Source organism: Stegodyphus dumicola, chromosome 9 (assembly GCF_044657685.1).
Source record: "Stegodyphus dumicola isolate Sdum_Otavi_A_Nest chromosome 9, ASM4465768v1".
NCBI classification, from domain to species: domain Eukaryota; kingdom Metazoa; phylum Arthropoda; class Arachnida; order Araneae; family Eresidae; genus Stegodyphus; species Stegodyphus dumicola.
In genome coordinates, this window is record NC_140776.1 from 23,080,968 (window position 1) to 23,106,859 (window position 25,892).

The following is a 25,892-nucleotide window of genomic DNA, read 5'->3' on the forward strand; positions in this document are numbered from 1 at the left end:
GAAACTTCATCTTACTGTTACATATAATGTAAAAATTTGCTCTTTAATGTGTCAGTTATTATCTTAAAAATTGTCAAAATTACATGATTTAGAATACTTGCACCCAATATTAAGATTAGATTACTCACAAATAAATGAAATAAAATTCTAAAAAGAAAAATCCAAAAATAGCACTTTTGATTAAAAAATATAATATAAAGTACAAATATTTGGGTATTTATGTATTGTAACATCGACTGTGAAATGTCATCAAGTAGTGCAATTTAGCACTAGTTATGGATAAATATGACGTAACAAGACACTCATAACATCTGCCCTTTTGTTTGATGTAACCATGATTGATTCTGTATAAGACACCTTTTGGTTTTATGAATCAGGATGAAGATTACGTGTTATTTATGTATATTTCCCCCCTTTTTTTTAAGTAACAATGTGACAAAAATACCATATGGTCAGCTGAATATGGCCAATGAAACAGTAATGCATAGCTGTCAATTTTGAAATCTGAAAAGCCAGAAGATTTTTTTGAGAAAACCAATAAATTTTCATGTCGTGCGGTGATGACACTTCAGAGGAGCTCCAACTGAAAGTCACTTTATAACTCATGAATAAGTTATCGAGCTATTTGTAATACAATTCTGATATAAAAAATATTAGTATTTAATTCAATGTTCCAAATTTTATGCTCTTTGGCTAATGTTATTTTGTAATTTTCTTACACTTTTATTTCGAGAAAATCCTGAATAAGAAAAGTTTTTATTTATCAAAATATAAATATGATAAACATTAAATTTTTAAATATGATAAACATTAAATTAATAATTAATGTACATAATATTTATCTGTGTAATCTTAGTAGTGTACTATATAATGAAGTAAAATAAATACAAATATTAACAAAACACTAGTTGAATCTTCATATAAAAATCCACAAATGTCTGCAGCAAATTTAATAGGAAAAAGGTCAATAAAATGTAACATGAAAATATCCAGTTCAGATAAAATAAAATGCAACAAGAAGAAATATTCTGAAAATCTGGAGGAACAGAATTTGCAAGTTCCAGTCATTCAAAAAATTTCACTTGTTGCTGGAAAAAAAATTTCTACCTAAGGGCTAAAAATAAAAAAAAAAAAACAGGGAGATTCAGTGATCTACCAGGAAGACCTGGAGGCGTGAAGAGAAACTGGGGGTCTCCTGATGAAACTAGACGTGTCAGCAGTTCTGGTTGGTTAAACACTGGAAGAGTTGCCTTCAGTAAGTTTGTACTCATGCATTCGAAACAAAATTTTCAGTAAAACTGGAGAGCCTAGAAAAATAGTAGAAATCAATGGAAACCTTTTTATGATGCATAAAAACGAAGTGGGTAAAGTACTGATTGTTATTAAATGAAGGTGTTTCATTTCCTTTAGAATTAAGCACAACAGTTAGTACAACTTTGGCGAGATCTCCACCAACTTTCACGGTTAAAAGGATAATATATATGTACTACGTTTGGCCTGAATTACATAAACCAAACGGCATAGTCAAAAACTCAAAAAGACCAAAAGGGGTAGTGACGGCCGTTTTCAGAATGTCTGCAGGGTTAACAGGGATTTGATGATAGGCACGGGCTAAATAAAGAGTTGAGAATATTTTCTTTCCTGGAAACATTTGAGTGCAATCCTGAATATGGGGTACGTACGGGATAACAATCCGGGATGGTAACTGCGTTTAAGCGACGATAATCCTCGGATGGTCACCATTTGCTTTACGAACCATATGTAAGGGACTTGCCCAAGGACTTTTTGAAGGCTGAATGATGCCTTTTGATATGAGAAAGTCAAACTCTTGGCGTGTAATGTGAAGTACTTCTGGAGATATTCTTCTAGGTTTTGAGAAAATATGGGGTCCTTTAGTTTCAATGTGATGGAAAATTGTTGACATTGGTGCCCTCTCAAAAGTTTGTGAAGGATTTGTCAAGCTGGGGTAATCGGCAAGAATTTTGTCAAATTTTGAGTTACCCATCAAAATATGAATGCTAGTACTGAGCGGGTTCACTTTGGGAAGTCTACCACAAGAATATAGTTTTGTTTGTCCATCAATTAAATGGTTGTTTTTAACATCTGTAAGTAAGTTGAACTTCGTGAGAAAGTCAACACCTATGATGGGTTGATTGACATCTGCCAGAACAAAAGGCCAAGTAAATGAGCAACGTAAGTTTAAATTGATGGTCAAGAGTCTGGTGCCATACGTTGCTATTTTGGTGCCGTTAGCAGCAAAGAGTACTAAGTCAGCTGGGTTTTTGGCATACTGACTGTACCTCTTGGGAATGACAGATAAATTGGCTCCAGGGTCAATTAAAAAGGTGAGTTTTGATGATGGATAGGCCAAAAGAATTCGATTGATGAGGGGGTGCAACGTTGGCCGACAAGTGATCGCCGATCTAGTTTTCCGACTGCCAGAAATTGCATGGAAAAACACACTTCCATGCATTGGAACCAAAATTAGTATGGTAGAAACAAATGTTGTTACATGGTTCTTTATACTGGCGGGTAGCATCCATTGGATCTATTACGCCTTCTGTTGCGTTGGGAATGATTGTCTCTTCGTTCACAGGAACGCTCACGGCTGTTTTGATGGCTAGCGAAAGTTCATTTACTTGCTTTGTCAGCTCTGCAACTTGCTGTTCAATGGGAGAAATAGATGCCGTAGCAGCACTATTTATGTTAGGAAGAGTTGTGAGATCTGTAATTTTATCAGCTACAACTACGAGTTTCGGGAGATCATCACTTAAGGCAGCAAGAATACTTTGTGTATTTTGTGGGAGATGGGATATCTATAGAGATTTCAGCAAGGGTTCTCAAACGGTCTCTCCAGTGAGGTTTTGCATACGACAAAGTAATTGGGAAGGGCGTTGATCGCCAGGTTCTAGCCCCTGAAGAATCGTACGGATCTTTGACTCCTCACTTTTTTAGAATGCAATTCAATTAAGCATGTTTTTAGTGCATCGTATTTGCCAGTCACTAGTGGGTGCAAAACGATATTACAAATGCTATTGAGAATATCGGATTCGATTGCAGATATCACATTGAATTTCGTGGAGTCAACAGTGATTTCTGGCGATATCAAACTGGACCTCCAGTTGTGCAAACCATAAAGTGGGATTGACCTTCCAAAATGGGGGAGGCTTGACGGAAACATGTGAAATATTAAGATTGTCTGTGATGGTTTGTGGTGGAGCCATGATTCACAAAAACATACATATAGATTGCCAAATGTGAGATAAATAAATAAACAAAAATCAGTCACTAATAAGTTCACATACGATACTAGTGCAAAAAAAATAAAGTTAATGCAAGCATTAAAGCAAGAAAAACAGTTTTCGTAGGTGTGCTATCCGGATATAAGCATAAGTTTTACAGTACTACCACTTACGAATTTGTGTGGCTTATCTCCAAATTGTATGAGAAATATTTGCTCAGTCAGCGGCAGATTCAGCATAACACAATTCACTTATAGAAAAATTTCCAAAAAACTCATTTGTGATATATACCACGTTGTAGGATATATATGTAAATCACTTCTAAGCTGCATGAGGCACGTTCTTAAGGAGTCACAACTGATTTTCACACTATTTTGAGGATAACAGAAAAATAATGATGGATTATGATATTCGTTTGTGTTAACAGATGATATTTTCACTTCACAGCACTTTATGAGCACAGAAATTGACAATGCAAGCAGCTTCCAGAAGGCATGTGTTCATTAACTAGAGAGGCCACCATTTATGGCTTTCGTCTATGGATGCCATTTTTGTTGGCGTGTGTTGTTGCTGTAGATATAATGATGGTAGCTTGGCTCGGTAATATTAATATTTTTATTTAATACTAGAAAAAGGTATCTATTTTAACACACATTCACTGATACACAGTCACAATGATTACAGTTCATATGATAAGCATTTTTATAGTTAGCAAGTCCACATAGGAGAAAAATCATGAAAATGAAGCAGAAGAGAGGTGAGTGCGTGCTTCACCGACGACAGCCAGGAACAGAGTAACCAATCCGAATTTTCCCCTAGTGGAGAAGAGGGAGAAAGCTGGTAGTGCCCTCGCTTGGGCCAGTGGACAAATAATAATAATAATAATAAAGAGTTTTCCACAGAAGTATAATAGTAAATAATTATCTAAGACTTTATTGTTTTAATTTAGATGAAAGGTTAATTTCATATAATACTTTTTTATAATAATTTATATAAAAAAGGCTAAACATATCGGAATGGAAGCATAAGAGTAAAAAACTATTTCAGATCATTGTTATAATTTATAAAAAAAAAGGCTCAACATAACTGAATGGATACCTGCATTGCTATTTCGCTACCAAGTTATTGCTAAAGCATAATTTCATCTCGTTGGTTGTTCAAACATAATTTTCTGTAATGAATGATGCCTTTTCTTTGAAAAAATTCTATTGCAGACTTTTTGTCATGGGCAATTCCCAAATTGTTAAATGCATAGGATGTCAAAAAAGGATTTAAAAATTAAACTAGTATTTCAATAGCATCTTAAGAAATATAGAACTATCTAAATTTAGGCAATTTGAAATCAGCACGTATGCTAGATTTAAAGACAAACAATTGCACAAACTCGGGATCCTTGTACACATCGACTTATTTTCACTTAACCCCCCCCCCCCCCGAATTGCACAAAAGTGGCATTGCACACTCCTTTGACTTTATCCATGTATATGTCGACCTATTTTCACTTAAAAAAAAAATCTTCGAATTACACAAAAATGGCATTGCGCACTCTTTTAACTTTATCCATGTACATGTCGACCTATTTTCACTTAAAAAAATCCCAGAATTGAACAAACTTGCATTGCGCACTCCCTTTACTTTGTCCATGTACACATCGATATATTTTCACTTAAAAAGTCAAAGAAGTACCAAATTCTACAATATACACAAACAAAAAATACATAATCTCAATAAAATACATTTTAAATCAAACAATAAAATAACATAAAAAAGGAAAAGCATGTTATACATTTAAGCACTACCAAAAGCAAATATTCACTTACCATGATTTTCGAGTTCTCTTCGTACACCCAGAGCCACGTAAAAATCAAAATATCAATCATACTCAAATGACTTTTTTCAAACCAGGTACTCTTTCTGATTGAACGCTTCACATAGTGACCATCTGAACCTTTCTTCCTACAAACCCATTCAAATCCATCTAAACGGTTTTAACATACACCACAAAAACGCTTACAAAACATCCCATGATTCAAAATTTCTCAGAATCATGCACCCGATTATGTCACAATAGGGTTTCCATAACATTCAACTACTCAGGCTACCATAAATGAAACAACAACTTGGCGATAAATCAAACAACAACTTCGCCATAATACAAGGGGTACCTTAAAGTCTACTCTACCCAAATTGCTTAACTGGAGGATGGAGAAGATGGTGGTGGGAAGTCTGAATGTATGCACGTGAAGATAAGGTATGTTAAAAATTGATGTTTCATTTATTTATTCATCTCTGTGTGTTAAATGTTTATTAAAAGATTTGTTGTTTAATGTTTTTATGTTAGGAAATATGTATTTTTGGTTATTTATTCCTCTCTGTTTGTGTATTTTTGGTTATTTGTTCATCTCTGTGTGTTAAGACTGTTTTTCCTGGTTACCATGATAGTTTTAACTTTGTTTTAGCTTCCTGATATTGCTTAAGTGAAAATAGATCAATGTTTACATGGGCAAATTTAAGGCAATGCCTAGTTTTTGCAATTCTCTGTTTTTTTTTTTTTAAATGAAATTAGGTCGACGTGTACATGGAGACTGAGTTTGTATATGTCTTTGACTTCTTATTTTGGTTTTGTGTAGCGGCTATCTTGAAATTGCTGCCAATCCTTCCTGGCATCAAAAAAGAAACGATTCACCAAGGGGTACCATAGACTAAATTTTTACTAAAGTTTTATTACTTCCTTTATTTAAAATACTAAACATTCCTATTATAATATATAATAATTTTATATAAAATGCATAGATTAATTACAAGGATGGATCAATTATGCAATGCATTAATTACAAGTTGAATTATTACTTTTTATTTTAAGATTTTGAGTGCGATAACAGGGAAATATATAATTAATACTATATATTTGGACATATCTCAAGAATATATGAATATTTCATAATTATTTTACTTCATGCAAAACAAGTGTAAACATAAATAGAAATTTAAAAAACTCTATATTTATGTATACGTTGTTAATTGTACTTGTTGCTGTAAAGGCAAAATTTAAGCAAAAATTATCCCCTTTTTCATGATTTTTTGAAATTAAAATTACTTAGCATTACTTTTAAACTGTTTTCACTAATTCATACCTTTAGAGTTAAAATAAAAACTATTTTTTTAAAAAAGGTACCCGAATGCAGTTGGATATCTTAAATTCACATATAATAAATAAATTAATAATTCACATATATTAAATAATTAAATTACAAATTAAAATTAAATGGCCTTTATCCAAAAGACAGACCAAATTTCTATGCACAATTCTATTTAGTTTCAGGATTCACAAATTAAAGAGTGATTCCAAGTACTTAATAAAGTATGCTGTGGTTACCATCTTTTTTAACAATCAATATTCATACAAAATATTATTTTTTTTATAAATCTGATAATTTACAATCTAACGACCTTACACAATCAGATACATACAAATAATCAAAATATATTCTCTACACCATTAAAACTGTAATACTTAAAAGAAAAGAATTTCCTATAAAAGTCATAAGGTGGGATTAAAACTGAAAAAGCAGAAATGATAACTTTTATAAACATGAGAAATTCATTTGAGATGAATAGCAGATTGTATGAATATACAAAAATAAATTAGGTTATTATATTTTCAATGGCATGAAATTAATAATAATAAAATATTAAAAAAATTATGAGCTGTCAATTTACTTACCAACTGGACGTGTGATACCAAGTAAACCAGCATTCCCAAGTTTTTTAAATAATTCATGAGCTGGAAATGCTTCTTTCTCTTCCCATTCATTCACAAATGGATTTATTTCATTTTCAATAATCTAAAAATAAAACTTTATATAAATTAAACCAAAAATAATCAAAATAAAATTTTTTTAATTAAAAGTATTACTTTTTTATTATAGTCCAAAGTCGTTAATTCGGACACCCATAACCCGGAATGATCTATAATCCGGACCTCAAAGCTAAAATCTTTCTGCGCATGCGCCGCGTTGACGCATGCGCATAGGCGTTTACGCGTGCGCGCAAGACCTTTACGACTTGCATATGCGTCTGCGCAAGCGTAGAATACGTTTTCGCGTCCGCGTTTAATAACGGACGGTATAAGCTAAAATTATCTAATTATCTATTACAGTTAATGTTGATGATTGCGTTGTTCCTTAATCTTCGAATTGGATCCGGCTTATTATTTTTTGCAGACTGTAAGAGCAATTTTATAAAAGTAAGCTTGAACTTTCAATTATGTCAAATAGAATTTCCGATGTTGGAGCTCCCAAAGGATCTACAAAACGAAAGTATGTTTCGATGTCCATCAAACAAAAAGTGGAATTGCTACAAAAAATGGATACAAAAATGGAAGGGAGAATGCTCTAGGGAGAACGGTTAGATAAACAAAGGCATATCCTTTGTTTATCTAACCGTTCCGAAATCTGTTTATCAATTTCACGAAATCTGTTTATCAATTTCACGCTGCTCTGCGCGGGGGGGAAGACGTCGCGGCGAGCAATGAACTGGAAGTTGATCTGTCAGCACTATCGTTATCTTCAGGGCAGATGTTTTTATTTTAGTCGGCTTATAATTCCTTACTAAATGTTGTATTTCATCTCGATCTACTCCGTCTTTGATATGATTTAAATCAAATTCCTCGTCATTATAAATATCACGAATACAAATCAAATAGTTTTCTGGTTGCAATTTTCTAATTTCGACTATGCTTAATGTATGCTTTACGCATGCGTTTACATAGTTAGTTAGTTACGCATGCGAAAGAAATGTTTAATAAAGTAAACAAATAAATATTAAGCTTCTTTTTTTGTAAATTTTGATACCCTTTAGATCATAATTCCTCATTATTTTATAAATTACGGTTTCATATTTTTAATTTTATAATTTCTGCATGCGATCTTACCAGATTTGAACTGATGATCTATAATCCGGAAAAATCAATAATCCAGAATCGCCGAAGTCCCGACGAGTCCGGATTAAAGACTTTTGACTGTATTGCATTCTGTATCATTGGGAAAAGATGTGCTCATTACACTAAATTTGCTTGTATTCTCTATGGTTCAAATGCAACATCTGTGTTTAACATCCTATTATCCAAAGCATTATATCCTGAACATATAAATGCTGTGCTTATATGGAAACAGTGATAGGATGACAATTTGCATCTTGTGCACTTGCAATGCTTTTCACGCATGTCTAGATATAGTTGCACTCACATTATCATGTCTTAAAATTTATCATAATTTATGCCACTTTATGATTATCCAAACCCCTATTGAAGTCATAAACTTGTTGGTGTTTTTAGAGAAAAATGTTTGTTTGGGTATCTTTACATTCACTTCAAGAATACATCTAGTGCTGCCTATTTTTTTCCATGTTTCTTTTCTATAGAAAAATGTTCTCCCCATGTATAGAAAAGTACCAAAAAAAAAAAAAATGCATTCTTAATAGAATAAAATAAAGATTATCTGAAAGTGGTGACTAAATAAATGCATAATTTTAGTTATAGTAAAGATTGAAATCATAAAAATTGGTTAATTAACATAAAATACTTTATAACAATAAAAAAATGCACTTGATGAAAAAAAAAACTAATCAGAAAAATGACCATTAAATTTGGAGAGCTGCATGTACACTTATGATGCCACATAAATACATTTTGGCAACATCATGAGTTGCCACCTAACTATTTTAGTGACATGGGACATTTTTTTGGAGGCCAGGGGTGCAGATACTTAAAAAAAAAAAAAAAAAAAAAAAAAAAAAAATTTCTGACATACCAGTAACTTGAGCTTTCTGGTTAGATTCATGCCATCTAGTCATGCTTTTACTGTACTTTACTGTGCATTTGGCATTCAGAAAACAATGGAGTTATCCAATTTTGCAAGCCTACAGATAGACAGATATAGATTTTTTTTTTTTTTAAAGCTTTATAAAAATGTGCAAGTTTATTTTGAGAATAGGAAAAATGTCTGCAGCTTTCCAAAAATATACAGGAGAAAATGTATGTGCCAAACTCTAGTAACAATGCTCATAGTTGAGCAATGCTGCCATTTTAGTATGTTTTCTTTTTGTTGTATTTCAAGTTCTAGTTTTATGACAGTTTTTGAGACAGAGTGTGATATTTTTTTGCCTTCAATTCAATTTTAAAATACCACTTGTGGAATTTACCAGCATTGGAAGAAACTGCGACAAAAGTTTTGCAGGAATACAATATTTTCCCACAAAATTGCTAAAGGAAACAATGATGGATGTATTTGATAGATAGCCAGAATGCAGTGTGACTCTCTGTTTTTATTAAGCAAAATAGATTGCTTTATAAATGGAAAAATTCGATGTTCCAGGCACACACCCAGTTTGTGAAGAGGGTGAATTTTCTTGCAATACTGGAGCACACTGCTTAAGCTGTACATCAGCTTCTCCCATCTCTCCATAACAAGCACTTGCAGATGGTTCAACACTTGATGCCCGCAACACTGGCATAACTTCACTATCAGTTTCGATGACCTTAACAGTCGCATTTTCACTTTCTTCCACTTCAGGGACTTGCAAATCAAAAGCTTCTTTCCTGTCTTTTATTTTTTCATGTTTTTGTTCTTTTTCTTTAATCTCATAAGATGCTTAATCCATCATTTCTTGATCTTTCTCAAACTGTTTGTTAGCTACTACCTTCATTTCTTCATCCTTGGATTCTCCAGATGCCACTACTGTCACTTTCACATCTTCTATTCTGGCTCCAGTTTCTTCTGCAAGCTCCACTTTCATCTGTTGGAGTTGCTTTCTCACTTTTTCTTAGCCAACATTTACTTCCTCTTGTCTAGCGTTCTCTTCCAGTGTGGCTTTCATCTCCTTCAGTCCGGCTTTGATCTCCTCCTGCCTGGCTTTCATCTCAGCTAAAAAGTCCATCAAAGTCTTTGTTTTCTCCACCATGGCTTCCTCTGCAGGCGGGTCACTGGCATTCACTCAAAAATCCCACTCCTGACACCAGTTGTTGCATAATTTTTCTTTCTTTGGTATGTTCATTACGGGGTTCGTGCAGATTTGGAGTGAATAATGACAACAACACTTGATGAAGTATTGAAACACACTTTATTGGACAATATTCTTCAAGACAGCTCCAACATCATGTTTACAAGTTGTCGAAGAACAACTATAAACACGCTGACACAATCAGTGACAGAGCCTTCACACTATCAGGCTATAACAGTGGAGACAGCTTTACTGCAAAGCACCAGAGTACAGCTCCCGACTCTGCTCCGTCGTTCTCAGAACTCCACGTACTCTCGACTGTACACTAGAGTACAGATTAGGAATGAATAATGGCAATAGCACTTAATGGAGTATTGAAACACACTTTATTGGACAATATTCTTCAAGATAGAACAACTATAAACACGCTGACACAGTGACAAAGCCTTCACACTATCAGGCCATATCAGAAGTTTCTCCATCCGTCTATGGTATATCGCCAATTTTGTTGCCAAATGTAAACCTGCCTTCACTTGCCATTTTCTGGCAACCCTAAACCTGCTTTGCGGGGAAGCTATCTTACCGTATCTGTACATTTCATAACAATACTTTCAAGTAGGTGTGAGCTAAGAAAAAAAGAATGCCTTACTGTTATTTTGTTTTTCCTAAATGTTGGTTGAGGAAAAGACAAAGTTTACCATTTGTCTTCTTGGTTTCATCCCAGTTTTGCACATCTTCTCTCTACAGGTTTATATTACTTTAAATTATTTTTGTTCTTGCTGTTATTTTTTGTATTGGTATTTGTTAAAATTTGTTTCTGTTTATCTTGCTTTTTGTAGTACTTTGATAATTGCCAATTTACAACAAATCATGTACAATGTTGAAGAATTTTGAAAGCTTTGGTGAAGTCTTTAGTTGTTCCTTTCCCTCAAATTTTGAAATGAACATCTCAACAGACTGGAGTATCAAGAATACAATTTTAAAAATCAGGCATGAAGTATCGACAATGGGTGAAGAGAAACTTCTAAGTACACCTGGAAAAAATCATAAAAGTTCTGCCAATTGAAACTGCAAAACTGATAATTTCGATAAATGTGTTTTGTAGTTTAAAATAAGGTATTACCGTAATTTCGCGCGTATAGTCCGCGGACTATCTGTGTTTAAAATGCGAATTTTTGAAGCTGCGGACTATCCACCAGTGCGGATAATACGCTGGTTGTTCACGGTTAAAATCGTTGAAATTTAAAAAACACGCTGTCATGAACTGCCGATGATCAAATATAAAAAAAGCGCGAGATTCCAAGAAAACATTCGTATGTATCGTATCGATAGTAAACCATAGAGCATAGTGCAGAACGAATGAGTAGTAGCAAGTAAAGCTCCTAAAATCCAGGCTGGCGCATCAAGCGATGCCGGGATATGAGCAAAAGAAAGTCTTGTATAAGCACTCACTTAGCGCAACCAGAGACTTGTATCCCAGTATCCTTCACACTGCTTTAGCGCAACTGCCGGGAGGGGGAAAAGTAGTTGATGCGTCAGCTCGGTTTTTAGGAGCCACAGTAGCAAGTACCTGAAGTACGAAAAGAAAAGCGTGATTCGTTTACTTATAAAGCGTGGTTTGGCAACACCGATTGAGTGGGGTCGAAGGTCACATTTTATTACCATTATCACGAGGATAGCACACTGCACAGTATTTTGTCTTTCATCTTCGATAATGTTGATGAAACATCACCGCAGTTTTACTAGAGAAGCGGGCCGTTATTGGTTTAATCCTAGTATCCGGTGCACACGGGATTCGACTACTTTTGGCGACTTTATGATGAGCAGTGAAAACGGGACATATACGATGAGTAGTTAATGGATCATTCAAAGAAAATATATAGTTAAACATAGTATATACTATGTATATAATATATATACTATATATTATATATATAGCTCATTAGTGTTACATTAGCATTATGCAATGAAATGAAATTTATGTTTTAATATGCCCAATTTATCATTAATTTTACTCTTTCATGTATATTCATTTTCCTGGAAATTTACCAGTCCTTTTGCCTGGAAATTTACCAGTCCTGCTTACTTTAAAAATTTATTAAATAATTGCTATATTACATTTCTTTATTTATTTGCAATAAATTACAGCTGCTTCTTTCAGTACTTCCTTATTAAAGTTATCACTGTGTTTAGTTATCAAAATGGCAAACTTAATCACCTAACTTCTAACATTTGAAACAGCTGCTTCAATAGGCAACTATCCTTTAGTTGAAAAATACTGTTATGCGACTTTTTGCTTAGAAATGTCAGAAATTTTAAGCATTCAAACACGGGCAACCATCTACCAAAGTAGTACCCCACATAGTATTTATTATACAAGGCGGTAAAATCCTAGTCTACGGTGCAGCCTTGGCGCGATTTTGAAAATTATCGCCAACACCAAAAATGACCCAAAGAACGTCTGTGTATATACTATACATTATATACTATCACTATATACATAGTATATAATATGTATAACTATATATATTCTTTGAATGACCCGTTTACTACTCATCGTATATGTCCCTTTTTTACTGCTCATCATAAAAGTCGCCAAAAGTAGCCAAATCCCCTGTGCACCAGATACTAGGATTAAACCTACAAGGCTTACAGAGGTAAATAAAAAAACAAACACAACATAAAATAAAATTAACTTACAAATTCACAGATGATACATAAGAGATAAGCATACACAGGAAAGAGAATGCCATTTCATCTTGAATAAATTCATGAAGAGAAGGAGGAAATGTAATATTCACAGAGTTTAACATAAAAATAGGTTTTTTACATCCTTAAGCTTTCAACAATAGAACAACAAATATTCTCACATTTTGCACTCTCCCGAAGCTGCAGGAACATCCTGTATTACATAACTCAAATCTCTTCAGATACAAATTGAAACTACCATGTCCAGTTAGAAATTTAATAATTTCAAAATTGCAGAAAAATTGGCTAATCTTTAGAATATGATAACAGGTAGTTTGGCGACATTTTGGTAAGGCGATAAAAGTGATTAGCTAGGACTTTAGCAATAATCTGAGAAGTACATTCCATCTTTTATCTTGTGTGAAACAGTGTTGCTTAATATTTGGATCCCCTGGCCCTCTCTAAAGTAAATTCCAAATTTTTATTGCATTTATGTGATCATCCAAAAGAGTTGCTTGAATGGCGTATAAGTGTAGTATTAATTGCAGACAAGTATGAATGTCCAACATGTGAGAATGAAATGAGATTGTGTGAAAGGAAGGATATTACAGATAAGTTTGAATGGTGGTGCAAGAAATCTGGTGAAAATGGACTTTCCAGAAAATTCTGATCGCGATTTTAGCTAATAAGCACTTAGAAACAATTTCGCACCTAATCTTCGTCAGGATTAAGCACTTTTGTTCCATAAAAGTTCTAACAGGGTTCATAGCCACATTTTAGTTACAAAATTAAGTACCTATAAGCACTTTTCAAGCACATTTTAAGAAAAAAAATAAGCACATGTCTAATTACAGTATACACAACTGCATAACCTTAAAAATTAGACTTGTAATTTAAAATATGAGAAATGCAGTATTTATTAAGAGAAAATAAGCATTACCTCAACCGTAGAAAATAATAATAATTTTTTTTTTTTTAAATTTTAAATAACAGTTCAATTTACAGAACTAGTTTACAATGAGAGGGGAAAAAAAAAAAAAAAAAAAAAAAAAAAAAAACTATGCAGAACTAAACTATATTACAAGATTTAATGATGAAATTTCAGTTCAAAATAGAGAAAATAAATAATAATAAGGCATATTTATTGTATTCACTTGGAACTTAATAATAAATACAATTTATTTTTCCACTCATATTGATATTTAAATAATTTAAATCTAAATTCTGAACATTTTCTAAATTTTCTTTGTATATCAGTTTTCCCTTAACAGATATTGCAAGCAAAGTAATTTAAGTAAAAAAGAGGAACATTTCTGAAATCAGAAGACAGAAATTTGCTTCATGCAGTCATCCTTTAACAGTAAAAGCTTAATTAACCCACATACTTGGAAATTGGCGAATATTCGGACAGTCGAGCGCAAGTTGAAAAAGAGGAGCAGAGGCGGGAGGTAGACTGTAGCCGCTCTTTAAATTTTTCCGCTAAATAAATGCTTTTGACATTTCGATATGCGTATCATATAAAAATTAACCTGGAACTGAAAAATATTCTGCTTAGCAAGCACAGTAAAACTCTTTTAAGTGTTGATAAACAAATCTCGGACAGAACATAAAATTAATTATCTCTGCAAAATATCGCAAACGTTATTGCACAATGTGCGTGCCGTAATTCTTCCCTACGTGATATTATGCAATCGGAATCAACAGCTGCCGGTATTGGGAGAATAAAAAACCAAATAACTGGGGTGTTTTTCATTCTAATTTTCAACAGAGGGCGTTAAATTTCCGGAATAGAATCATTCTTCGCTTGGGTTGGTAGACCGCAGAACTTTTAGTCCTATTCAATCCAGATTGGAAAGTGACAAAAAAAAAAAAAAAAAAAAAAAAAAAAAGGTCCGTTGCTTGTTTTGCAGCGAAGTGTAACAGTTTCAATATTCGAGATTTTGCAGAGAAAGGGGAGAACCACCCAATCTTCGTACTGTATAATGTATTGGCCAAAAAAACAAAATTATTTTGACTATTCGATTACTTTCCCTTTATTTAAGCCATTCTGAATATTATTCCTTAGAAAGCTAATCTATGTTAAAACACAACCATTTTTGAAAATTTACTATACTTCAGCAGTTACTGTAACTATGTTATTATAAACATTCCTACATATGCTCATAATATAAGCATAATGATCATAATAAACACGAATATGAACTGACCAGGCGGAACGAGAATGCAAATTATTAAGATCTTGATAGAAATTCAAACATGTGTAGTATTTGGGGGGAGGAAAAAAATGCCGAATGTACCGGAATTTTCTACTGCTTTCACATTTCTTTGACCAATAGAAGGACGGGCACCAGTCTGTACTCTTCGTGCACACCAAAGGTTATGTTAATGCAGAGAAAGGGGAAAAGCTATTTCCGGGAGTATGATTCACCATCTGACATTCCATATTAGAAAGAAAAGTTGTTTATTTAGTTTCGGCTTTGGTACAGGGAAAAATAGCGCGTTCATTAAAAAAAAAAAAAAAAAAAAAGAAGCACTAAAAACAAAAAAATAAGGGCTTTAAAGAAAAAGTAAGCACCTATATATTTTATTTTCAAATATAAGGACTTATAAGCACTTATAAGGACCGCTATGAACCCCGTATAAGCATAATTCGGCTAGCAGATTGTTGGAAAAAATGTTGAGTAACAAAAAAAAAAAAAAAAAAAAACGCCTTTATTTCGTGAAAACAAAATGGCGTCCAAAAAATAAAAAAAACTCGCAGGTTGCTGTAGCAGGGTTGGTCGCCAAAAAAATTGCCAAGTTAGCATAATTCGAAGATTCACCAAAAAATTTTTATTATTCAGATTGTGAGGAAGGGAAGGAAAAATAATTTAGTCAATGAGGAATTTCTGTATAATTCATTCCACTTGAGTATTGTTTCATCCCTACTTTTTTCCTTGAAGAATGACTTAGGCAATATCATTGAAGTATTAACTTGAAGATTTGTAGCTTGTTTTGCTAACCAATCAGCTGTTTCATTTCCTAGACTGCCAGTGTGGCCCACGTATATGAGAAAAAAGACTGAGACCATGTAAATCAGCACCTTTATTAAGATCTTTAAGAATGGCATGAAAAGTGACAATTAATTACATGAGAAGATATTCATAAGAGAATAGAAGCATGAAAGAGGATCATTGCAAACGAGAAATTAGCGCTTAATGAACAGTTGTTAGATATCCACTTAATTAACTCACCAATGCACAGTAATTTGGCTTGGAAAACACTGCATTCATTGGGAATTCTAGACTTTATTCAAATTCAGAACCATGATGGAAAACGACATAAGCTAACCCAACTCATTTAATCTTTGGATTATGGTAACTTGGTGATTTTTTGGTGACCAACCCTGCTACAGCAACCTGCTAGTTTTTTTTTTTTTTGGACGGCATTTTGTTTTCACGAAGTAAAGGCATTTTTTTTTTTTTACTCAACATTTTTTCCAACAATCTGCTAGCCGAATAACGCTTATGCTAAAACTTATGGAACAAAAGCGCTTAATCAGTGTGAAATTGGGAGAAAGTGCAGAATCGCCCACTACTTGCCGCGTTTTTAAGAATTGCACATACATGGTATCATTCATGTACACGTCGAACTATTTTCACTTAAAAAAAAAAATCTCAGAACTGCACAAAAATGGCATTGCGCACACTCTTGACTTTATCCATGTACACTGCTAAAGTCCTAGCTAGTAACCTTTATCGCCGTACCAAAATGTCGTCAAACTACCTGTTACCATATTCCAAATATTAGCCCCCAACTCGATTATTAACTTGGCTCTACTCTTATATGTGCCCTAAGATCACCAAATGTGGCAATATGTGTTCTGCGCTGGCTTTTGGCACGATTGTGTGTTATATGGCAACCCTTTTGATGTTGAAAACTCTTTTGCTGGAGTGGTTTAATTGCCCTTTGGTTTGCATTTTGAAATGGCTTATGTTGCAGTGAGAGATGTGGTTGCAAAGGGGTCTGGGAGATTATTTTTAGTGGCTGTGCATGATAAAAGTAAGGAAATGCTGATGCAGTGTATTAAAGAGTGCATTGAGCCTTGTACAACTATTTTTTCAGATGGCTGGAAATCTTAGAAGGATTTAGGAAAAGAAGGTTTTGAACATTTATTTGTGAACCATAGTATGAATTTTGCGGATAGTGAGTCTGGCTGTCATATAAATACCATAGAGAGTACGTGGTGTCATGTTAAAGCTACGTTCTGCTGTCCGAAGAAGCATCGATTATGGTAAGTGCATTTTATTTTGTGTAGATTTTTTTTAAGTTAAAACATATTGCTGTGTACATGGATTCTTGTCAAATATTTTTGGTTAGAAACTTTACATTTTCGCTATCTAAATTTTTTGTTTATGTTTCGGATTTTTAGCTTAAACTGCGTGTTCAAAACCTGGTTTTTGCATGTGCGAAAACCGCATTTTGGAGACATTTTAGGCTTGAAGTTTGAAATGTAGACAAAAAATTTAGACAGTAATATGGCACCGTGGAGTTTCTAGCCAAAAATGTTTGGCGAGAAATTTGTCGCCACATTTGGAAACCTGAAGGCGCATATAAGAGTAGTTCCATTAATTTTACTGCCATCTCATTATACTGTTTAAATTCTAAACATATATATTGTTTTACCATATGTTAAGCAACTATGAACCAGTTTCAGAAAATTTCCATGAAGACATCCCTCCCCTTCAGCTGATAGCTGTCCTGTGCCTCACCTTAAACAGTTAATTAATTATAAATACATATTTGTTGAAATACTTAACTCTTATCCTATGCAAGTAACTCATGTTACAGTATGTATACAAAATATTTTTCTACTTTTTTTTTAATTCATGAACATAACTTACCTTAGATACAGATCTTTTCAGTTCCTTATGCTCAGTTGTAAATAAATAACCTGAAGAGTAAGCTCGATTTAAAGAAAGACTGATTACACGATTTCTACAGCAAAATCTTGAGGTAACTATTACGTTTATTTTCTCGAACATACATGAAATATTGCGGTAACGGTTCATCATCATCAACTAACAAAAGCACTAATAATAATAAAAATAAAAAAATAATAATAAAAACCTATTTTTAATAAAAGAAATTAATATTTTTACGTTTAAAATTGAAGTCTTAAAATAATCCGAGTACAAAAATACTTTCTGATGCAGAAAACTGGTAGTACAAATTATCAATATTTAGATAAGAACGGATGTTTACACGGCAAGTCAAAAATCGCTACATTGTTTCTGCACAACCTGCTATTCCTCACATGATATTACTTTGTCATGGTCTTGCCATTAATAGTTTTGCAGCGGTACCGGAGAAAATTTCTCTCCCTGTGTGTAAATTATAATAAATCTGGCTTGAGATAAATTTCTACAATTTATACACAGCAGCGCAAATAATTTCCAATTCCAATTCTCTTGCTGAAAATTTTGCAGTGCCCCCTGTCGGTCGGAGGTCGGACCTCAGTCCGTTGGTGTTTATATGTAATTTTTGGAAATTTAGCAAAACGGATGTTAACGTTATTGCTGTAACTGTGGTTTCATGTAAATGAAATATTTTGTTATTTTGCACCTTATAGTTGATGAATTTCATTTAGCTATGGCAAATAAAACTGTAGATAAAAAACCTACTGGGTATTTGCAACCATTGTATGAATCAGAGGTTGGTGAGTTAGTAGAGCTGTGCGGTTCAAAGGTAAAATTTGAAATTGTAAATTTTGAAACAAATTTGTAACATAAATCTGGATGAAAGAGCTTGTTATATTGTATCTAAAAAACATGTTTAATGGTAATGCCTTCTGTATTCTAAACAGAATACCTTCTATGGCGGTACCATGAGTGATATTTACATATTAAGCATCTATTAACATATTTTATATCTGTACGCTAATAATACAAACCATTTGAAATAGTTTTCATTATTTTCAGATATTTTCGCGTAGTTTTAATGGGATACATATGAAGGGAGCAATTGAGTTTGGACATTTTTTTCTTAATTATTTCTTAAAAAGTTATTCACAATGAGCTCTTTTGTATTAATATTACTGGAGTTGAAACTTAACTTTTCCCTAACATAGCATCATAAGTGGTGTAGTCGACTCTTATTACAACAGTCCATTATAAAAAACGATCCTTATTTGATGTGATCCTCAGTCAGTTCATTAAATTTACATTGTAATGACCTTTTTTTTAGGCAGGAAGTCTAAATAATGAACGTCATCTGTATTTTCAAAAAATAAGCATCTTTTCCTTAATGAAGATTTGCAACTGATAATTTGTTATTTTCTGATATTTATTTCGCGTTCTTATAAATTGATCATTTGCATGTTGATATGTTATAAAAGAATGCAGTGCACAGTGAACAGTGCTAAAAGTAAGCTGCTAAAAATCTACATAATTTATTTCATATGAAAGGAAATATTATGAGCTCCTTAAATATGAAAATACAGTCGACTGGAATAGAATGGAATTAAATATTATGGCCCAGTCAAATGTTTGATTTCAAAATTTAATGGAATTTCATATCAGTTTTATGAAGTAACAAATAATTAATGAAGATAATTAGGAAGCACTTCTGCAAAGAATCCAGTAAATGTGAACACCACCAATAATAATAAAAGTTCAAACCTGGTAATCCAACAGATTTGCATATTTGGATGTAACAACCATTCCTCTTACCCTGTTTTTGGTTTCTTACATTGCTGTTTATAATTTTGAATATTGTAGCATCACATTCAATTGTGCACCTTTGAACATGTAATTTATCCTGTACTTATTCACTATAATTTTGTCTCATTTTTACACTATCTTTTCTGAATCTTTTAACAATGACTAGATGGAATTATTTTCATTCAGTTAAGGAAGTTTATAACGGACATGTTCATGGCAGGTATGGGTATTTATTATGTGCATCAGATAGTTAATAACTCACCAAATTTCGTTAATTCGGAAATTATCCATTCTGTTGCACATACCCAGTCCAAAGAATTGAACATGTAATATCTGAATGTAAAGTTACAAAAGAAAGTGGACTTTTTAAGGAAAATCTAGCTGATCATAAAATCAAATACTTATTTCAGCGTGAAGGTAAACATAATGGCAAGATCCATTCACAGAAATTTTAAACATAATTTAAAGATTATATCCTCTTAAGATAATACATCTATGACAATTTATGGTACTTTTCCATTTTGCCATCGCAAATCTCTCCAAGCTTTCTCGCGACAACACACAGTATAATGCTAATAATGCTGCATTCTTGCCAAGTAGACATTATTGACATCAGCACACAGTATGCGCATAAAAATTTTTAAATAAATGTTAGTTCTAAGAATTTTTAACTTTGGAGGCATAAATATTTTAATGTCATTTAAAATTTTTCCAAATGGATCTTTTGTTTACCTTCTCCACATAAATTTCACGAGATTAACTTTTCAGATGATCAAGTGCTGTTTCTGTGTGTTCCTTATTTCGCCATTTGGCACTACTGCACAGTCTTCCAATTTTTTGTGTTTGCTTTCCAGCTTCCGGATCGACAAAATTGTATTTATGGTTCACTTTGAAATGTTTGAAACTTTCCTCTAGCAGTTTTTCAGCGCAGTATAATTTCTGTGAATTGGGATATATTATAGTTCCTTTTTCGATATTTTCCTAATAATTGCTTCAAATATAATGTTCATAGATTGGTTTGGCACCTTCAGAAGGAAACATTGTCTGCTTCACAGTAAACTCCACCAAAGATCCACTGTTGTGGTAGGATGTCTCGCATTGTTTTTCCACTTTTTCAACATACTTTCATCAACTTATCATACCAGGTTCTCTTCTTTTCTGTTTGTTATTGACATTATAGCAAAGCATCCACACAAACCTTGCACATGTATTTATTCCAATCCAAAACCATTCCGTGACTGATTTCCATCTGCTTGTCACACCATTTAACAGAAGTTAATTCTTCGTTCCAACTGTAAATAAACATCGCACTCTTCAAGAAACTCAATTTTGATGATTCAAACCATGTGCCTTTCCAAATACCTCCTTTATTGTGACAAGTTGAAAAGTTGCAGCGTCATTGAATTTTGTCTCCGAAATACAATTTCATGATTATTTTCACAAAGTAGCAATTTTAGGCCAAATGCCTTTCACTTGAAAGAATGTGACAATTCTTCCTCTATTCTGGTCGAATCTCAATTTTCAATGGTTTTTCATCCATTTTTGGCATATTAGGAAAAAACATAACTGATAAGAAATGACCGCAACTTCTTTTGAAAATGTAGCAGTGGTGTTGTATCATTTTTGACAAATGGAAAAGTACTCAGTTTACTTAATGGCTTAGATTTCTGAAAAAAAAAAAAAAAAGCTCTTTTTCAGGCCTATAAAAATATGAAAAAAGAAATGAAGTATTGCTAGATACAGTTTTTTTAGAACTCTTTTCTAGTTATAGAATTAACTAGAAATATATTTCAATAATAATACAGTACAAAGTCTTTAATCTGGACTCGTCGGGACTTTGGCGATTCCGGATTAGGGGTTTTTCCGGATTATAGATCATCAATTTAAATCTGGTAAGATGGCATGCAGAAATTATAAAATTAAAAATATGAAACCTTAATTTATGAAATAAAGAGCAATTATGATCTAAAGGGTATCAAAATTTACAAAAAAAAGCTTAATATTTGTATATTTACTTTAAACATTTCTTTCAATGTAAGCTGTTTAAGTTGCTTCGTTTTTTGTGCTAATACTTTCTCTTTAATTCTATAAACAGACATAATTTGTTGCTCAGTTACAAAGTTCCACTGTCCCTCAGGGGGCTCACTTTTGTGAGTACGGGTGTGGCAATCCCGAGGTACCCTAGCCCTTCAGGGGATCATCTTCTTGGTGAGACGGGTGTCACGATCCTGGAGCCCCAGTGATCTATCCTCTTTTCCGTCTCCTCTCCTCTTGGCTGGATCTTTTTCCCTTCCCTTCTCCCTTGTGGTTTCTCTCTACGGAGTTTGGGGCTCGTCACGAGAGGCTGGAACAGACCTTGTTTCTAGTTTTCAAGTGGCGAGAAAACTGCCCACGTGTTTGCCGTGCGTGGAGACCCGTGTCGCTGGAAAGGAGGGTCCTGGTAGTTGAGGGGCGAGGTACTGTCCCCAACACACTGCTTTGGCCTCTGCTTCAACTAAACGGGAGGCACCTTAGTCGTCCTCACGGGTGTCAATCGGCTGGTCACTAGTCCTTGTGTCAGTGGCTTGGGGTCAAGCTCTCGGGAGTACCTGCTTTCGGGAAAGCCGACTGTGGGGCTTCAGTTTGCGTATAGGTCCGGCTAGCCCTAACACAGGAATCTGTGTTCCCTTGTTGGGCTCCGTGGTGGGCGGGGCCGTCGGACCCGAATCTTTTCTATTTTCAATATGGCAAATACACATATTTTTTTATTAAAAAACTTTGAAGTCACTCCAGTCTCTCAACCTAGTTCTGAAACATCTACTACTAAACCAATCATTCAACCTAGTTCTGAAACATCTCCTACTAAACCAGTCACTCAACCTAGTTCTGAAACATCTACTAATAAACCAATCATTCAACCTAGTTCTGAAACGTCTCCTACTAAACCAGTCACTCAACCTGTCGCTCAACCTAGTTCTGAAAATTCTGCAAAAAAATTACGGACAGATGCAAATAAAAAAAATCATAACAATAGTCCCCGTTTCCTAGTAATCTCTAGTCCTTCTGGCGAAATGCATAAGATGTCTCCTTTCGTAATAAACAAATACATCCAGTCTTGTATTGGTGAGCCGAGAAACATAAAGCGTCTCCGCTCCGGAGACTTGCTTATTGATACACACTCAGCCACCCAGTCTGCTTCTTTACTTCAGATTACTAAACTTGGGCAAGCGAATGTCACTGTAACACCCCATAAGTCACTGAACTATTGTCGTGGTGTAATCTCAGAATTCGACCTTCTGTATGTTTCTGAAGAAGAGATCGCTTCTGAGTTATCCGAACAAAATGTCTGCGGTGTAAGGCGGATCAAGATGCGTAAAGAAGGTAAGTTGATAGACACGAAACACGTGATCCTTACCTTCAACACGCCTGATCTGCCTAAGAATATTAAGGCCGGATATCTAAATATTCCTGTAAGACCTTATATTCCAAACCCTATGCGATGTTTCCAATGCCAGCGTTTCGGCCATTCTAAGACGTCTTGTCGTGGCAGCCTCACATGCGCCCGATGCTCACAGATTGGCCACGATTCTGATAATTGTACCGCTGCGCCTTTATGTATAAATTGCAAGGGTGACCACCCAGCATTTTCTCGCTTGTGCCCAAAATGGAAATCGGAAAAAGAAATCCAGACTGCAAAAGTTACTAGGAACATCTCTTACGCCGAAGCCAGAAGACTAGTCCAGAGCACACAGCTTCGACCAAATTCATCATACGCCAGTGCTGTTAAATCATATCGTACAGTCGCCACCCAAACATCAATAGGCACACAGACCCTACCAAATAAAACCCAACCGTCTACATCCAACAAGAAAAAAGAAAATGCAACTCATATAGTACAAAAAAAAGAAACAATTATTCAAAGTAAGCCGAAAACTGCCACACAAAAAATATCAAATAAAAATAGAAGTCGCAGCAATAGCTCTCTTGATGACATGATTTCTGAATCTGCGGATTCAGACTTTATGGAAGTGGAAGAGGGTCTGGAATTTCCCAGGCATCTACTTCCACGAAAAACAAAAGAACAGCACAGGAAAAACAAAAACCATTCATAATGGCCACCCTCGTGTCATGGAACTGTCGCGGTTTCCACCGAAATTTGCTTGACATCAAATCTATAATAAATGTGTACCATCCTGTGTGCTTCGCAATACAGGAAACAAATCTGAAACCAGAACACCATGCAAAACTTCGGAGGTTTTCTTTCGTCAGGAAGGATAACCTTGCAGGTGAGCGTGCCAGTGGAGGAGTAGGTCTCCTCTCCTCACTGGATTATCCCTCAAATGTACTTCCTTTGACGACATCCCTCCAAGTTGTCGCTACTCAAATAAATTTTGATATTGTTGTTTCATTTGTTTCTTTGTATTTGCCTCCAAATGAGCACATTTATCAGCAAGATTTAAATAATCTAATAGAGCAGCTGCCTGAGCATTATATTATAATAGGAGATTTTAACGGCCATAGTCCACTCTGGGGTAGCAAAGATACAAATTGCTGAGGAAGACAAATTGAGCAGATGATCGAAGATCACAGCCTTTGTCTCCTAAATAATGGGCAAGATACATACTTCCATGAGCCTTCAAGGACATTCCACGCTCTCGATCTTGCCATCTGTTCACCATCTCTGTTGCCATTTTGCACTTTTAGTGTCGGAAATGACCTGTACAACAGCGATCATTATCCTATTTTTGTGTCTCTTGCACGAAGAGGAGCAAACCCCATGTCGAGATCCCCTCGATTCATACTGGACAGGGCAGACTGGGAACTCTTCTCTTCCATTGCAGAGCTCACAGATGAAATGGTAGAAGATGCGCATATCGATGACGCTGTTGAAGCTGTTACTAATACTATTATTCAGGCAGCTATGCTCTCCATTCCTAGAACATCAGGAAAACTACTAAAATATTCAAAACCATGGTGGAATCGCGATTGCCATGAAGCACTGAAAAAACAGAAAAAAGCATGGGGTATTTTTCGTAGATATCCTACTCTGCGAAACCTCATAGCTTTTAAAAGATCCAAAGCAAATGCACGGAAAGTAAGAAGGCAGAGCCAGAGGGATTCCTGGATTTCATATGTGTCCTCAATAACATCCTCTACGCCTAGTAAGCGGGTTTGGGAAAGAGTTCGAAAAGCATGCGGAATGTATAAAGACCACTCACTTTCCTTTCTGGAAAAAGATGGCCGAGTGATTAGCTCCATAGAAGAAATTGCAAATACAATTGGTGAGACATTTGCTGCCGTTTCTTCCAGCCGAAATTACTCACCTGCATTTCTTTCTATCAAGCAACGCTCTGAGAAAAATCCCATCGCTTTCAACTCTTCCAACTTTGAGCCGTACAATAGAGACTTTACTATGGTTGAATTAAAGAGAGCTTTGTTGCAGACACATAGGTCTTGTCCGGGTCTGGATGGCGTGTATTATGAAATGCTAAAGCATCTGTCCTATAAGTCACTGAGTGCCCTTCTCACACTTTACAATAGAGTGTGGAAGGAGCGTACATTTCCCAGTGCATGGAGGAGAGCTGTTGTCATTCCTATTGCGAAGCCAGGGAAAGACCCGAGGAATCCCTCGAACTATCGGCCAATTGCCCTTACCAGTTGTGTTTGCAAACTGTTTGAAAAGATGGTAAACAGCCGCCTAGTCTACTTCTTGGAAAAGAATAATATTATATCGCCTTATCAGAGCGGTTTTCGACAGGGGAGAACGACCGTAGACAATATGCTTCTATTAGAGACATCTATTCGGAAAGCCTTTGTCAGAAGAAGTCACCTTGTCTCAATATTCTTCGACATTGAGAAAGCTTATGATAAGGCATGGAGATACGGTATACTCCGGGATCTTCACGAGAGTGGCTTGCGCGGCAACCTACCAATTTTCATACAGAATTTCTTGAACGCTAGAACTTTTCAAGTAAGGATTGGCTCTGTTTTTTCGGATGTTTTTCAACAGGAAGAGAGTGTGCCTCAAGGCTGTGTGCTTAGTGTAACGCTGTTCAGTTTAAAAATAAATTCTGTATTAAAAGAACTTCCTCACACCATCTTAGGATCACTATATGTAGATGATTTACAGATTAGCTGTCGAGGAGCAGACATGAGATACATAGAGAGGCAATTGCAGATGGCTCTGAATAAGATCCAAGAATGGTCAGACAAACAGGGATTTACTTTTTCGAAACAGAAAACTGTGTGCGTGCACTTTTGTAGGAAGCGAGGTCTCCATCCT

At 34.7% G+C, this 25,892-nt stretch overlaps 2 protein-coding genes across 4 annotated transcripts in view; one reads left to right on the plus strand and one right to left on the minus strand.

Annotated features, from left to right (window-relative positions):
* LOC118191258 (putative acyl-CoA dehydrogenase 6) overlaps window positions 1-18,244 on the minus strand; it is a 50,955-nt gene extending 32,711 nt beyond the window's left edge. Inside the window, exons 1-2 of one of the 2 annotated variants that reach the window (XM_085823279.1) lie at window positions 17,813-18,244; window positions 6,967-7,087 (exon numbers count right to left, since the gene is read on the minus strand). In XM_085823279.1, coding sequence (XP_085679405.1) covers window positions 6,967-7,087; window positions 17,813-17,986 — 295 coding nt within the window. In that variant the 5' untranslated portion in view covers window positions 17,987-18,244. Of the gene's footprint in view, window positions 1-6,966; window positions 7,088-9,052; window positions 9,098-17,812 lie in introns of those variants that run through there. The other variant, XM_085823280.1, reaches the window with a different exon arrangement.
* Window positions 18,245-18,391: 147 nt separating this feature from the next.
* Window positions 18,392-25,892, plus strand: part of LOC118204381 (E3 ubiquitin-protein ligase RNF8-like) — a 69,218-nt gene continuing 61,717 nt past the window's right edge. Inside the window, exon 1 of one of the 2 annotated variants that reach the window (XM_085823278.1) lies at window positions 18,392-18,656. In XM_085823278.1, the coding sequence (XP_085679404.1) occupies window positions 18,510-18,656 (147 nt within the window). In that variant the 5' untranslated portion in view covers window positions 18,392-18,509. The remainder of the gene's footprint in view (window positions 18,657-25,892) is intronic. The other variant, XM_085823277.1, reaches the window with a different exon arrangement.